The sequence below is a fragment of the Pezoporus occidentalis genome, unplaced genomic scaffold, assembly GCF_034315485.1.
Source record: "Pezoporus occidentalis ecotype Australia unplaced genomic scaffold, CSIRO_AGI_Poc_V1 ctg40, whole genome shotgun sequence".
NCBI classification, from domain to species: Eukaryota; Metazoa; Chordata; class Aves; order Psittaciformes; family Psittacidae; genus Pezoporus; species Pezoporus occidentalis.
Genome location: NW_026915725.1, coordinates 1,155,159 through 1,170,696, shown reverse-complemented (window position 1 = coordinate 1,170,696; position 15,538 = coordinate 1,155,159). Strand labels below are relative to the sequence as shown.

Below are 15,538 nucleotides of genomic sequence, written 5' to 3'. Positions count from 1 at the left end.
AGACCTATCTGAAAACAAAACCCAGGTTCAAACGTTACGGGGAAAATGGAACAAGATAAACTCAGTGCGTCAGCAGAAGTCTCCAATGGAGGCACACATTCCACGATGCTGATTAAGTTTGGCTGCTTCTTTGCAGTGGAAGTGCTAAGCATCCTCCAAATAAAACGTAAGAAGAATAATTGAAGCCTGGTTCGTATATTACTTAGCAGCTATAATAGTAAAATCCATCCATTTCCCAACTTTTGAATACTTTGTCTTGCAACTTCCCCCTGCTACCATGTATTATGTTGTGCTGCTGCTTTGTAGCTACCCCTCTGCAACAGGTACTAACGTGAGCTCTGTGCACGCACCAGGTCTCAATTATTTTTAGCGGCGCAGGTAAGCCTCCCGGGATGCCCGCGGCAGACGGGCGCGGTGTAATCCCCCGACGGGCGCATCGGCCCGGGCGCCTGTGGCCGCTCTCCGCACGCGAACAGCCCCGGAACTCCCGGTTGGTTGTAGCCTTGCCGGGCTCGGCTGCGCGCTCAGCATCCGCCCGTTCCCGTGCCGCGAAGGGAGGACGGGCCGCCCCGGCGCCCCCTCCGTGCCCTGCCCTGCCCTGCCCTTCCCTTCCCGGGGCGGACCGAGCCCTCCCGGCTTTGCGGCGTTTGCGGGGGATTAGCGGGGCAAACCGCTCATCCGCCGTTGACCCCGGGGCGGGACTGCGGCCGGGCCAGGGCCGTCCGGCGGAGGAGGGCGAATCCGAGGCACGGCTCCCGGAGGTGTCCGGCCCCAGCCCCAGCCCCCTCGGCAGCGCTGGCTCTGCGGGGACAGGAGGTTTCGCTGCGGGTAATCCCCGTCCCGGGAGGGGTGGGCAGGGCAGGAGCGGGGTTCCTGTGGACTCAGAGTGAGTGGTGGCTCCGCCGCTGCTGGGCAACCACGCCTCGCCAAGGGGCTTCGGGGCAACCCGGCCCTCGGAAAACGACGGGCAGGCAGGACGGGTGTGCCGGTGCTTCCCGCTGCCGCCCCTCTGTCGGGCCGGGCGCTCCAGGCAGCGGCGGGGCGGGCGGGCGCGGCCGAGTCCGCAGCGAGTGGATCCCCTCCCCGGGCGGCGTGTTGAGGGCTCGGGTTGGCACTGCCTTGCCCCTGTCCCCTGGGATCGCTCGTTCAGGTCCCGGGGCGGGTCCTGCTTCTTTCTACTTTTGTTTCTTTTTTTTCTGTGGGTGAGTTTCGGGGTAAGGAAAGTGAGTATCCGGAGAGGTGCTTGTGGCGGTGACAGCCAGGGTGCTGAGGCTGGCTGCCGGCGCTGTTAGAGCCTGCAGACCGTGGGCCTTAAGGAGAATGTGTGGAGTCTTACCGTGCCCAACAGCGTCCCGGGGTGCATACATAACCCGTGGCTTCTTACCTCCTAATGTTAAGTGCTGGCAAGTTTTCTTCTTGTCTGTAATGCCTTGCTTATCTTCCTGTCGAATTATATATCGCCCTGCCAAAGCTCATTGATATGGCTTCTAAATTAATTTTGAGTTGCCACTCAGCTGCTGTTTGAAGTTCTGAGACATAGGGAGTGAATGAGATTGCACTGTATTGATTTTTATGGCCTTATAAAATTTTACTTGTTAAAATAGGAAAATTAAGTGATGCTTTAGCTTTGAAAGCTATGTTCTTTGCTAGTATATCGATCTAGTGTGTAGCCATTGAAAAATTATTCTCATCACTTGCAACGCCTCTCTTCTGGTAACCACAAAATGAGCCAGGTATGATTCGGTTCATGGTTTGCTAATGTCAGTTCATTACTTCTGGTGGCACAAGGTCCAAATACAATTTGATAATGAACCATTCCCCCTTCCATTATTAATCTTGCTTTCATAATAGTAATGCCCCTCCATAAATATTTTCTGTTTAATGACAATTGAAACAAAAATCTTTGGCTCCAATTTGTTTTCAAAATATCAGAGCTTTTAGAATTGGCTACAGTAATTAAATTCATAATTTTGTTCCCATGTTCTTTTTGTAGCCTCTTCCTAGAGCTAAAGGTTGGCTGCAAATACGGGGATGTTGTACTGATGTCATGTTTGAGCTCTGAAGGTTTGTAGCCCTTGTGCACAAGATTAGATTGATGCTTACAGCCCTTGCTGATTCTTTAACCTATGGCTTAAAAAAAAACCTCTTCTCCAATAGAGTTTCCTGAGAACAGTAAACCTCAGCATACAGTAGGACTTCTGCTGTTGCAGGGCATGGAGGGGAATGGAATAAAACCAAGGTGGAACCTCACACTGATGTAGATCTCTTCCAGCAATGGTCTCCTGAAGAGCAAAGAGTGAAGAGCTGGAGCCTCCCATAAGCAAGCTGACCAGTTCAGTTAGCAGCAAGTCAAAATGTCAAGATTAGCTGAATAATAATCAGCAGATGAAATGTCAGTATGGACACCCAATATGTATTTATCAATAGGAGGAGATCAGGTACCAACACCACACAGTTCTGTTTCTCTGCTGTGTGTAGAAGTTTTACAGAGGTCAAGGAGTCCAGAGGCATCAAGTTTCTCTAAAAGCTGTCTTGCTTAGTTGGGAAAGTTCTTTTGGATACCAGTCAGCAGAGAGGAAAAGTGTTTTTAGAAACAGAAGAAACAGTCAGTCCTTCAAAGAGTGAACACTTAAAAAGTGCCCTCAAAAATGGACCCATTTTTTCCCTTGAGCAGCCCTAAGGTTAACATATATATTTTGAACTGAGCCCAGGAAATACAGTGTCTGAGGTAAAGTTAAATTTATCACCACTTCTTGCTTCCAAATACTTTAAAGTAACAATTCCTTTCTACCATTACATTAATTTAGGGTTCAGTTGTTGGGTTCAAAGTTTGTTTGGCAATGTCATTGCATGGTTCTTGCCTTTTCTGTGCATCATTAGACAGTGTCCAAGTTGCCTGCCAGCTTTCAAGTGATGAGATGTGGCTAGCTAGTTTCCCTGACTGTAGCATGGATCTCATACTAATTTTGTCAGTTGTCAAGGTATAACTTTGTTTCCAGCAATAAGGTAAGTAGACTAGGATTCATTTCACCTAACATATCTACTCCTGAAGCTGTATAACTATTTCCCTGTTGTAGTCAATGGAAATTTAGCCAGGGTAATCATTAGAGTCTGGAGAGCAAGTCTTCTGCTAAGGGAGGTGCTAACCAGATCAGGTAAATCAATTTTTGATTGCTTTGGCTGACTATAATGGGATTATGGTATCTAGTTTAGGTTCCAACAAGTATATTGTACACATATCAAGTTAGGTGAATTCCAGGTCTTGTGTCTTTGTTACTTGTATAAGCACACAAGTGGACTGGCTGCTAGAGAAGGTGGTTGATTTTCATTATTCATCTACCGTAGCTGGGGCTAAAGAGGGTTTGTTTTTTTTTTTCCCTCTGAAAAGTTTCTTGCAGATGGGAAAAACAATTATTCAGTTCTGGGAAAACACTGGGGAATGTATGGAGTGGAAAGTAGTAAGCAAACTGATACACAATCAAAGAGGATAATACAGATAGATACACAGATAATACATAAGTTATGTAATTGTGCAGATTTATATTTTTGTTCATGTTTTAGAGTAAAATTATACTGCTGAGTGTATTTGGCTTTTGACAGATGAAGTAAAAAAAAAACCCAAAAAACAGTGTTCATAGCACTTGATTTTGATTAATTGCCAAACTAGATAATCTGGTCAACACTGACCTTAGATTTGTCTGTAGTTCCCATTCAGATATAGGTTGTGTCATCATTGAAATCAGAGACCAAATATCCTCTAGAATTAAGTGGGGGTGGTATTATGATTTCCAGTGCAAAACTTATTATTTGAATGATGGATGAGAAAGTATGCTGGCTAAGTGGCTCATTATGGCTACATTTACACTAGGTCAGGATCTGAGCTGCAATCCATGTTCATGGTTGAATAATCAAATTATTTGGACATTTATCCAAAAAGTGCTAGGTATTAGTATGATGAGTGGTGTATGTAGCCTCATGCTCTTGGATTGTCTTAAGGATTCCATGCAGCAACCTTTAACTTTCTTATTAAGTTCTTGTCAGTGTGGCATAAACTCTCATGAATTAAGAGGGCATGTGTTGTGGGATTTTATTGTGCTATATTGCATTAAGTATTTCAATGCCCCACTGTGCTTTGTGATTAGTACCAGACCAAAGAACTTACAAGCCACATATTGTATAAAGGCATCAGGTGGTGAACAAGTGAGGTGAGAAGTTTTTTTTTTCTTTGATATAACAAGCCTCTGCAGTCTCTACATCAACATTGCCTACAATTTCTTTTTCTTTTTTTTTTTTGGGGGGGAGGGGGAGGGTGGGCAGGGTGGATTGTTTTTTGGGTTTTGGTTGTTTTGTGTTGGTTTTTATTAGGGTGATTTTTTTCTGACATTCATTAGGCAGGAGGTTTAAGTTCCAGAATCTGAAAGAGTGCAGGTGTCACCTCTACAGAGGTAACAGACCCAATAGGCAATGTAAACCAGTGTTGCTGGCTCCTGACATCTACCTCCTGTGATACATGTGAAGATGTCTGGCAAATTACAGGGTAAGGTATGTGCAGGTACGTCAGGTTAAACTCAAGTAGTCTTTGAAATGAGAAGGGGGGAGTGGTGTGGACAAATAAAAGAAGTCGAAGATAACCCGGGTAGGTGTGTTTTGAACTGAACCAAGGCAGTCTTGATTCTAATTTTCAAGACCAGAAGACTCTGGTATTCAGGAGACAAGATGCTGATGGGAACCTAAAGGCTGGATTCATTTTAGTCATATATGAATAGGTATCTGCTTTGGTAATCGTGTGGGCTCCCTTTATGGAGAAGGATGAATGACATGAGGCAAGGTACTTCTCAGCTCCTTGTGGAAGAAATAGAAGCTTCGAACTTTGGTGGTATAAAACAGCAATAAAAATATTGGATTGATGTGTAATATTCCATGTGAAATTCAGGTTCCATTGTGCTTGCAACATGGCCTGCAGAACAAAACCTATTGCTTATTCCTTCTTGACTCTATTGTCTGTAATGCTCTATGGCCTTGACCATAAAGCCCTCAAGAGTGTAATTAGTATGTGACCTAGGTTTTGGGTGTGATAAATGAGCTTCACTGACTTGCCTTTGCAGTGATCTGATAGCCCACAGGAGATACACTTTGTTCTTCATGAAGCTGCCCCTTCCCTTCCCCACTCCAAACTAGCTAGATACTGAAAATGATGGAGAATGCAGTGATCTACCAGCATTAATGATGACCAGGGCATCTTAGGGACACAGTTCAGTGGTGGACTTGGCAGTGCTAGGTTAATGGTTGGACTTGATGATCTTAAAGGTCTTTTCCAACCTAAACAACTCTATCACTGGATATCTCTGCTATGCAACCTGAGGTCTGCTGCATAGGGTGTGTATATTTGAGGTGACCTAGGAAGTGAGAAGTCATATAGGGGCTGGTTTCTAATAATTATAATCCAATTTGTTCTTATAACTAACATCAGATGCCCCTATTAGAGGAAGAAAACCACCCTACCACATTGGTTTGTTGTCTTGGAACTACAAAACTATTATTTTCTAGCCTCAAATACCCTGAGTTTAATCATTCTATCATAGTCCATTTTGATCTCTTAAATTTACTGGACAATGTGGTCTGTGGTTTAAACTTTATTTCATGAGGTCACTACAAAATATAATAAACAAGCACAACAAACAGGGGCTCAATCCCCTTTTGCCCAGATTGATTTAGCACAAGTTCACTTATTCACCATTCACGTTATCAGGCTTCATAACTTATAACCCATAACTCTTCATTTGTGCATCTGGGAGAAAAACTGTGGGGGGGTGAGGGGGTGGAAGAAGACAGTTACCAAGCTGAGGACAGAAGTGCTTATCTTTTCCTCCTCCATCACAGTGTAGGTGTCCCCTGTATCCCACGGGGAAGCAGGAAGGCCTCAGCATTCCAGCTGCTGCTGGATCCACTTCAGAAGCTTTGGGTAAGATGATGTTTTATGCTTTCGAGCTTGGAGGTTTGGCCTACATCATTTCCCTAAGTTAGCAAATTCCAAGGAGACTGCCAGACAAAAGATAATGGCTGTAGGACGTAGTGATTTGGAGGTGGTCACGGTGCATATTGGCCCTTTAGCTCTTTCTGGCCACCTGTCCTGCCTACCTGGTGTTCTGGCTTTGACCTCATGGTGCCTCTCCCAGCATGCATCAGGCCTTAGCAGCAGCCAGGTTTGACAAAATCTGAGCAGAAGCTGTGTGAACTGTCACACTGAGAACACCAGAAGTATTTCAGAGGGGTTTTATAGACGTTCAAGGGTACGTTCCCAGTTCAGAAGTTTGGATCAAGCTGTAAGTTGTTGGGTTTTTTAAGGAAAATTCTAATGGTGAGGGGTATGATAAATTACCCAGTTGTTTGGGCATCCAGACGTATTGCAGAGACAGTCCAATTTATTGCTGATATATGAGGTTAAATCAGTATCAGCTTTCTCAGCTTCACTGAGATGTAATAAAGCGTTATTCATCACCCAGAACAGAACACTTGAAATCATTCCATTTCATATATTTTTAATAACATAGGTGGAAGCTAAACAATTTATCTGCAGGGGCTTGTTCTTAAACGTGGTGGAAGTGAGGAAATACGATGTTCAGTATGACTTACTCAAGTTATGATTTTGAAGCTGTAAATTCAAAGACAAAGGATTAGTGTGAATAAATTCTTTCTGGAATGGCACTCTTAAATTATTGAACTAAGCATGACAGCTATTGAATGCATTGTTTTTAAGTATGTGGTGACTTTTCTTAAGACTGGTGTGATTTGCAGAGGAAAATGCAAGTACATGTGACAGTGTCTCTAGTACGTTCTCTGATAGCCAAATAGCACTTACAGGATCATGTTTTCTAAACCCTTTTACACTTCTCCTTGTACTGGTCTCAACAGACAAATAAGCAACTGATTCTGGGAGTCAATGAATTTCAGCTGTGTTCTTTTAATGTATAGGAAGTTAACAAAGCCTGGGGAGCTGTCTGAAGCTTCAGGTTATGATGTCCATTGTTTTCTGTTAGAATGTTCTTGCTGTAAACCTCTGTGCACAGGGGTGGGCCTTTGCTTAAGGGTATATTTGGAGATTCAGGGTATCAGTTCCCTGTTTGGTTCTGGCACAGGCTGGTCTTTGCATTCCTGCCTCTTACGTACTCATCTTTGAAGAGCAGGAAATGAGTCTTCCTTTCTTTATCTTCTGCCTATCTCCTGTCGTAGCCTGCCTGGGTCAAAGGCTGTTACTGTGTACTCTTGTAATGTGGGGCATAGCAGACCCTAGATTTTGATGGAAAGCTACAGAATCTGTAGAAAATAATTTCTGTGTAGACAGACCCTGATAGGATTTGCATGTCTCAGAGTCACAGAGCTGGATGGAACCACCAAAGGTCATCTAGTCCACCCTTCCTGCTCAAACAGGGTCTCATTTCTTATGAAGGAGCTCTCTGTGGTTTTTTTTTCATCCCCCAAGAACACTAGTTGTAGATTGAGTATCCAGTAAAACTTAAACAAATAGCTAACCTCAATTCTAAAAACTAAAGCTCAGGTAGAGAAATGTTGAAATTCCATCATTGTTGAATCCCACAAAGCAACGTTTTGGGATTATGAATCCTAATTCCTTTATCATCCTTAATGTGCTTATTATTTTGTGTAGTCCCAGTTATGAAGTCCCTCATAGCAAGAATTTCTATATATGTATAAAGTAATTAAAAAAAAAAACAAAAAAAAAAACACCACGAAAAAACAGAAAGCAAAACAGAATTTTGAGCAAAACAATATTTGAGAATAGGCAAAAAAAAAAAAGAGTTCTCCCCAAAATGTTGTAACTCATTTGTGTTCATTTTCTGGTGAAGAGAATGCTTTGCCTGGAAGTGGTAAAGCTCCCATGAGGTGGAAAGGTAATGCCTTAGGAAGAGGCTGCAGTCAGTGTCCTGGCTGAATTGTACTTATATGAATCCCAGGGAGTGCTGGACATTATGCTTTCAGTGCACAGTACATGCAAAAACACTTCTAGTGTTTGAGACTGGAATATGTATTTCTCTTAGCATTTGTAAGAAAACAATTGCTATTAACCAGTTGTTGAGTGAACATTAACATTTCTTCCTTCCTAGGAGCCATCATTTGAGATGCTTCCATTGACTGGGAAAACAATCATATTTGATAGTTTTCCTGATCCTTCAGATACCTGGGAAATAATTGAGACCATTGGCAAAGGAACATATGGAAAGGTTTTCAAGGTGTTAAATAAGAAAAATGGCAGCAAAGCAGCAGTCAAAATTTTGGATCCTGTTCACGTAAGCTACTTAAATTACTTGTTTTGTTCTTCTTTAATTGTAAGTGAATTTCTGTGGTCTTTTTTTTTCGGTTTGTTTCTTTCTTTTTAAATCTTGATAAATCATTTGCATTGGAAGTGATCGTGAAATAAACTTCTTCAACCTGCTAAGTATCAGGCTATGTATCAATGCATTTTTTGAACCATACGTGATCTTGGAAGTGGTTGCATGTGGTAGAATTTAGAAATATACCTAAAGTTTGTTGCTTTTACTTTTGATTACCTCGAATTTGTCTTTTAATTCCAGAAGCAGATCTGATTATTTTTAGTACCAGGAGTCCTAGCTGCTTCTATTTTTACTGGTGCTCCCATTCTTTTTTTATTTGCACACTAGCCGGTAAAAAAGTTACATGCTTCTAAGTGCATTAGATGTACCTGGAAGCTTCTATTTTGACTACATGCTTTTGACTACGTGCTGTGAATGATATTTTAAAAATAAAATAACATACTATATGTTGTTGGTTCTGTGCTTTCATAATGTGCCAAATCACATGGATATCACAGAGGGATCCATCTTTTCAGATGGAAAATACAAAGGAAATAGCACCTACACACAAAGCAACAGGTGATTGGGAGGTGGAAATATGTTGTAGAGTATGTTTTTGTTCTCAGTAACTGACATTTGTTGGGTGGTAGATAAGTGCTCAAAGAGTAAGGAAGAACATCAGCCTGGTTTGGAAAGGCATATCCCACTGGTGCTGCATGTGGCTTGGGGTTTTCCTTGAGAACAGTGACCTGTGAAACTTGCACAAAAAACTGTTCTGTTTCAAGTGGCCCCTTTGAGCTCATCATTTGCACTTCCAATACAGGGTTGTGAGGCATATGCTTCCATTGCACAGCCTCTGGGCAGGGAGGGAAGAACATGCCATGCTGTATGAAATGCTGCAGGTCTGTGTGAAATGCTGCAGCCACACAGGGCTCTGTCTACCCCTGCATATCACATAGTGTCAGACTGAGATCTCATGGCCATGAAATGAGTTTGTGGTAACATAGCGTCTTGCATTTTCTTTCCTGTGTTTCTTGTTCATCTGATTTTTATGTCAGCATGCTTTCGAAGCAACAAAAGGAGACATCTCTACAATATGTACCTCTCCCAAAGTAATCATGATTTGCAGCCAAGTGATAAGGATCTTGATTAATTCACAGTATCACAGTATCACAGTATGTTAGAGATTGGAAGGGACCTCAAAAGATCATCTAGTCCAATCCCCCTGCCGGAGCAGGAACACCTAGATAATGTTACACAGGAATGTGTCCAGGCGGGTTTTGAATGTCTCCAGGGAAGGAGACTCCACAACCTCCCTGGGCAGCCTGTTCCAGTGTTCTGTCACCCTCACCGAGAAGAAGTTTCTTCTCAAGTTTAAGTGGAACCTCTTGTGTTCCAGTTTGCACCCATTACCCCTTGTCCTATCATTGTTTGCCACGGAGTAGAGCCTGGCTTCATCCTCGTGACACTCCCCCTTTATATATTTATAGACACTAATAAGGTCACCCCTCAGTCTCCTCTTCTCTAAACTATAGAGACCCAGCTCCCTCAGTCTTTCCTCATAAGGGTGATGCTCCACTCCCTTAATCATCTTTGTTGCCCTGCGCTGGACTCTCTCCAGCAGCTCCCTGTCCTTCTTGAACTGAGGGGCCCAGAACTGGACACAATATTCCAGATGCGGTCTCACCAGGGCAGAGTAGAGGGGAAGGGGGACCTCTCTCGACCTACTAACCACCCCCCTTCTAATAGACCCCAGGATGCCATTGGCCTTCTTGGCCACAAGGGCACAGTGTTGGCTCATGGTCATCCTGTCGTCCACTAGGACCCCCAGGTCCCTCTCCCCTACACTGCTCTCTAACAGGTCGTTCCCCAACCTATACTGGAACCTGGGGTTGTTCCTGCCCAGATGCAGGACTCTACACTTCCCCTTGTTATATTTCATCCCGTTATTCCCTGCCCAACTCTCCAGCCTGTCCAGGTCTCGCTGGATGGCAGCACAGCCTTCTGGCGTGTCAGCCACTCCTCCCAGCTTAGTGTCATCAGCAAACTTGCTGATAGTACACTCAATTCCCTCGTCTAAATCGTTGATGAATATATTAAATAATACTGGTCCCAGTACTGACCCTTGAGGCACTCCACTGGTTACAGGCCTCCAACTAGACTCCACCCCATAGACTACAACTCTCTGGCTTCTCTCCTTCAGCCAGTTCACAGTCCACCTCACTATCTGATCATACAGACCACACTTCCTCAATTCAAGTGCATTGGAAACTATTTTTGACTCTGTTGCTTTCAGTAAATAAGGTTCATGTGCTTACAATGAATAGGCAGGACTTTTAGTTGGTGTTCATCCAAATGCTTGTATGGCAGGAAATGCTTTTGCTTTCATTGTTTCACAGTTGTTCAGGAGTGATCCTTAAGTGGCAACTGGCTATGGGAGAGAGGGATTACTGAAGGCATTGTGGACGCATTCGAAATTGTGTGCACTTTGGAGGCCATAGGAAAAGGATAAAGGATGATGACAGGAATAAAGAAGAGGTAGTAAATCTGATACTAGAGGAAAGAAATAGATTAAGTAGGAGAAAAGGGAATAGAATGTAAAGAACACAGAAGAAATACAATGGATAAATATGCAACATAAGAAAATGAAGGAGAGAAAATGTGTAACTGGTAAAACCAGATTCCTTATTTGAATGAAAAAAATGGAAGTCAGTAATGCAGTCAACATCACACTGCAAGGCTTGAATCTTTTATCTGAATATATTGTTTTTATTCTAAGAATAGTATTCTTCTTTCCCCCCTCTTATTTACAGGATGTGTAGGGTAGCTTCTGAGTCTTCATGTTACTGTTAAAATGGCAATCCTGTATTAGAAATAGGGTGAAAGCAGTAAACTAGTTCTTTTTGTTTAAACTGAAAGTATTATTAATGGCTGCAGAGGGAGCCATTGCAATGAAGAAAAAGATACTTTCTATGTTTTCTTTACATTTCAGTTCTTTTTTCTTTGAAGAGGGTTTCAGAATTCTGCCACCTGAAAGGTAGACTGAAGAAAATAAGCAGAAGAAATGTGTTTTATTTCACTTGATTTAACTGATATTTCCACATTAAACTGGGAAAGTATTTGATCGTGGGTGATGTGAGACTGAAATAAGCACTTCATGTTGAATCCTTTAGAGCTCTTGGATTCTTTGTGTTGAATAACAGCTCAGCTTTTTGAAACTGAAACAGGAAAGCGAAGGTGTTGAAATGAGAAAATATAAAGATGGAACTAAGAATGCTCTTAGTCTTGTTCTTAGGACTATTAAGTAAATACCATTGTACTTTAGGGCTTTTAACCAAATCATCCTATGTCTAAGTTCACATGAAGATATTCCCTGTAGCATCTCTATAAGAGGAACTCTTATGCAGGTAAATATGTTAAACTCAATCAAATATTTAAAGTTTTCTTCTTTCATAAAATACAGAGGAATATTTTTCTTTTTAATAGCACAGAATGAGTATTCTATTCATTTCATTCTATTTTCATTTCTCCTTATAATAGTAAAAATATCATAAAATTGACTACCCCTCAAGAGACACAAACCCATATTAAATCACAGTAGGACAGGGGGCTAATTCTCTTCCAATTTCCCTAAGGCAGTCAGGGCTGTTGTATGTTTTGTGTGTAGATTTTTGGCTTTTGACTTTCTGGGGTTTGGGGTTTTGTTTGTTTGTTTGTTTTTTTTGTTTTGGTGGGGTTTGGGATTGTCTGTATTTTTTTTTGCTTTAAAATCTGCAAATTCATGTTTGTTTTTTTTTCCTTGCTGTATTCCAAACTCTGTTTGAATAGACAGAAGTGTTATGTGTTGGGTTTTTAAAATGGATACCATTATTTATTTATTAACCTCTGTGTATTTCTCATTTGTGACACTAGGATATTGATGAAGAAATTGAAGCAGAGTACAACATTTTGAAAGCTCTCTCTGATCATCCCAATGTAGTCAAATTCTATGGCATGTACTATAAAAAAGATGTGAAGAATGGAGACCAGCTTTGGCTAGTTCTTGAGGTAAACAAGTTGGAAAAATAAGAGTTTTCTTCCAGTTGGCATTCTTATGTTGAGTATAAACTCAATAGTAGTTGCATGTGAAATGGTAAATGCTGCTGTTCAGTCTCTCTAGAGTGTCCTGAATTAATGGTCTGCTCAGAGTTCAGCACTCTTATTTTGGTATTATACTGATAGTGCTATGGCTTCAGAATTAGGATATAAATTCTCATACAGCTTCATAGAACTTGCTGCATAAAATCTTTCTTTGGTGAAAGTCTTGTCATGGGAATCTTTCTCTAATAGTATTTCTTTAAATATGACTAAGATAGGGCATAAAAGTTAAAGAAAGTTATGGTGATTTTTTTTTCCTAAATAAAATGATAGAAATTAATCAATTGAATTGCTTTTTTTTTAATGTAAGTAAATGCACAAATAGGTAAGTCAGTAAAAAAAGGCTACTGCCCAGATACTGCTGAATGCAGCAGGATTTCCACAAATGGAGTTAGTGCAAGGTAACGCCTGTGATTTGGGTGTTTCAATCTTTAGTTTTGACTAGTCTGGGAGCAAAGAGCTTGATTGTTACAGTTTTTATAGATCCACCATAACCTATTTTGCAAAAACTGCCTCCTCTCCCCAGAGGAAAAAGAAGAATGTCTCTGAAAGGAATAGCGTGCCTTTCATAACAATCAAAGCTGTTGCTGATGTTTGATCGGTGTTTGATAAGGTTGAGATTGGAGAATTGATAGTATTTTATGATTTGTCAGGTAAGTGAATACAAATCTCCTGCCACGTATCTCAGTGATATAATGTTATCTAATCATGGAAAGCTCTAAAAATACTGAAGTTCTAAAAGCTTTTCCAAATTCTTCTAACTTGCATTGGGAAGATGTTTTTAAGAATAGTTTGCCTTGGAAATAATAAATTATTAGGCTAGACTGATATCAAAAGATGTCAGCTCTTTGTGCAGTGAGCATCTTTGAAGATCTAGCTTCTGTTGTGTCTGCTGGGCAGTTGAAACTTCATCTGTGAAACTTCTGGCCTGTAAAGGATGGATGCCAAACTGCCAGGATGGAGCAGACTCTGAGGAAACAGTGAAGTGTTTATACTTTAGTTTTTACATTTCACATGGATTTATTTTCTTAATGTGAAAACCACAAACCTACATCCAGAGTATAACTTTTATATTTATTCTTTGTATGCCAATCTGTACATGTGCAACTGCTAGTATGAGCGTGTGGAATAGTCCTGGATGCTTTTTGTCACTGCACATGTAGATCCATGAATACAATGGATTTCAGTTCGGGTGTGTGTGTAGACATCCAGAAGTAGAAAAATAAATTCCAGTGGTGATTTTGGTGAAGCTTTCCCTTTAGTAAAAGTATCTGTGAAAGAAAACTGTTGTGGAAAAGATTCCTCTATTAAAGTGTCACCTTCCTTTCAGCTTGTATGCACCTTTATAAAGCCATTGCAGTTTCTTTTTCAGAATGGTTTTGTAGGTGTCCTAGAGTTGATAAGAATGAAAATATCATAATCATCTCTATTCTGTCTTGTTGCTTTGGGTTGTTTTTTTTTGGATTTTCTGGTTTTAGGGTTTTTTAAAAATTTGTGTCTAAATTCATAAAGGTGGTGATTAGTCTTTGCTTTAGATTACAGAGAACTCTGTTTCCATTGCTTTGTTTTTGTTTTGTTTTAATTTAATTTATCATAAAAGAGCATTTTCACTTCAGAACTGTTGTGTTCTCCGAAGAAGGAAATCCAGTCTTGAAATTTAGATTTGTTGAGTTTGATATCAAGGAGGAAAACTTTCTCATCTCCTTCTCTCAATAAAGTTATCAACTGTTCAAAGTAACAGTACTCGACTCTCACTTCAGTAATCCCCCCTCTCCATAGGCTGCACTCAGATTGCTGAACATCTGCTCCTGTGCTGATGCTGTTCTAATCACATTTGTAATGAAGAATATTGTGGAGGGAGGATGTTTGCCATGTATGTTAAGCTTTGTCACATGTGTCCAGAGCTGCAAGCAGAAGAAACTGGCCTATTGAGTTTGCATTGAAATCACTTGAGTATGTACTTGGGGTGAATCAACTTAGCAGTTTCATATCAGCAGACATGACCAGCATGATGACACAGCTAAGGCAGCATGTGCTGTAGACCATTTCTTTTTGCTCTGGATGTTAGTTCAGAAGGGAATAGATCTCAGATAACTGGAAATCAGCTGATGAAGATGGAACAGAGAGATAAAACATATTAGGCCCTACACATGAGCGTGTGGGTCAAAGGCAGGTAGGAGAACAAGTGGCACAGCCCTTGCCCAAGATCTGGTGCAAATAACAAACTAGTCAAGGCAGCGTGAAGGCTGAAAATACCACAGCAAGGTAAATGGTAGGTATTACGCAGCTTTTACTTGCTACTGTAAGCCAGAGACCAAGAATCATAATGCAACGTATTTCTATAGTTCATTTCCTACACAGATAATGTAGACCTTTCAGAAGCATTTTAGTCCATTTTTTAAAGACAAAATTATGCATGCCATATATGAGATGGATTTTGGTTTGTGAGCCACATAAGTAAGCTCAGTATATTTTTATAGGAAATAGAAGGAACAGGCATTATTTTACAGGGAAAAAAAAAAATGCGTTAATGAGCTAAACCTTAGCTTGGTATTAAAAAAAAAAAATGGTTTGAATAGAGCAACTTCCCACCCAAAAATACAGGTTTGTAACATCAAAGCATTTTGTAGAAACCCCTCATTTCTGGAGAGGTGGAGGGAATTGCCAAGAAGTCACAGAAATGCATCCCTTTGTGGTGAATGTCAAGCAGACTGACAAAATACTCTTTTTAGGTGGTTTTGGTCTCCTAGTGTGTACATGACCATTTTGAGAACATTTACAGTGCCCTGCCGAGTTAGACCAGTGGTCTGTGTCGCACAGTATTTTGTCTCCTGTGGTGGCACTAGAAGATGCTATTTAGGAAGAGGCTGTCCAGTTTTTTCAGTCAATTTCCCTCATGCTCTCCAGCAACCATGACTGTTGTATTAAGGATGTCCCAGACTATTCTGTTACTGTCCATTTATGGACACACTAAACTTGATGCTACTGCCATGCCATACAGTCTTCTTTTAGAGCGTGGAAGTTTAATTTTTGTGTCATTATTATATCCTTATTTCTATATATAATATTCCATA

At 41.1% G+C, this 15,538-nt stretch overlaps 1 protein-coding gene across 3 annotated transcripts in view; it reads left to right on the top strand.

The window, feature by feature from the left end:
- Positions 1 to 647: 647 nt before the first annotated feature.
- MYO3A (myosin IIIA) overlaps positions 648 to 15,538 on the top strand; it is a 117,771-nt gene continuing 102,880 nt past the window's right edge. The window contains exons 1-3 of one of the 3 annotated variants that reach the window (XM_062633554.1): positions 648 to 828; positions 8,121 to 8,303; positions 12,240 to 12,374. In XM_062633554.1, the coding sequence (XP_062489538.1) occupies positions 8,136 to 8,303; positions 12,240 to 12,374 (303 nt within the window). In that variant the 5' untranslated portion in view covers positions 648 to 828; positions 8,121 to 8,135. Of the gene's footprint in view, positions 829 to 2,258; positions 2,439 to 8,120; positions 8,304 to 11,437; positions 11,735 to 12,239; positions 12,375 to 15,538 lie in introns of those variants that run through there. The other 2 variants (XM_062633556.1, XM_062633555.1) reach the window with 2 other exon arrangements.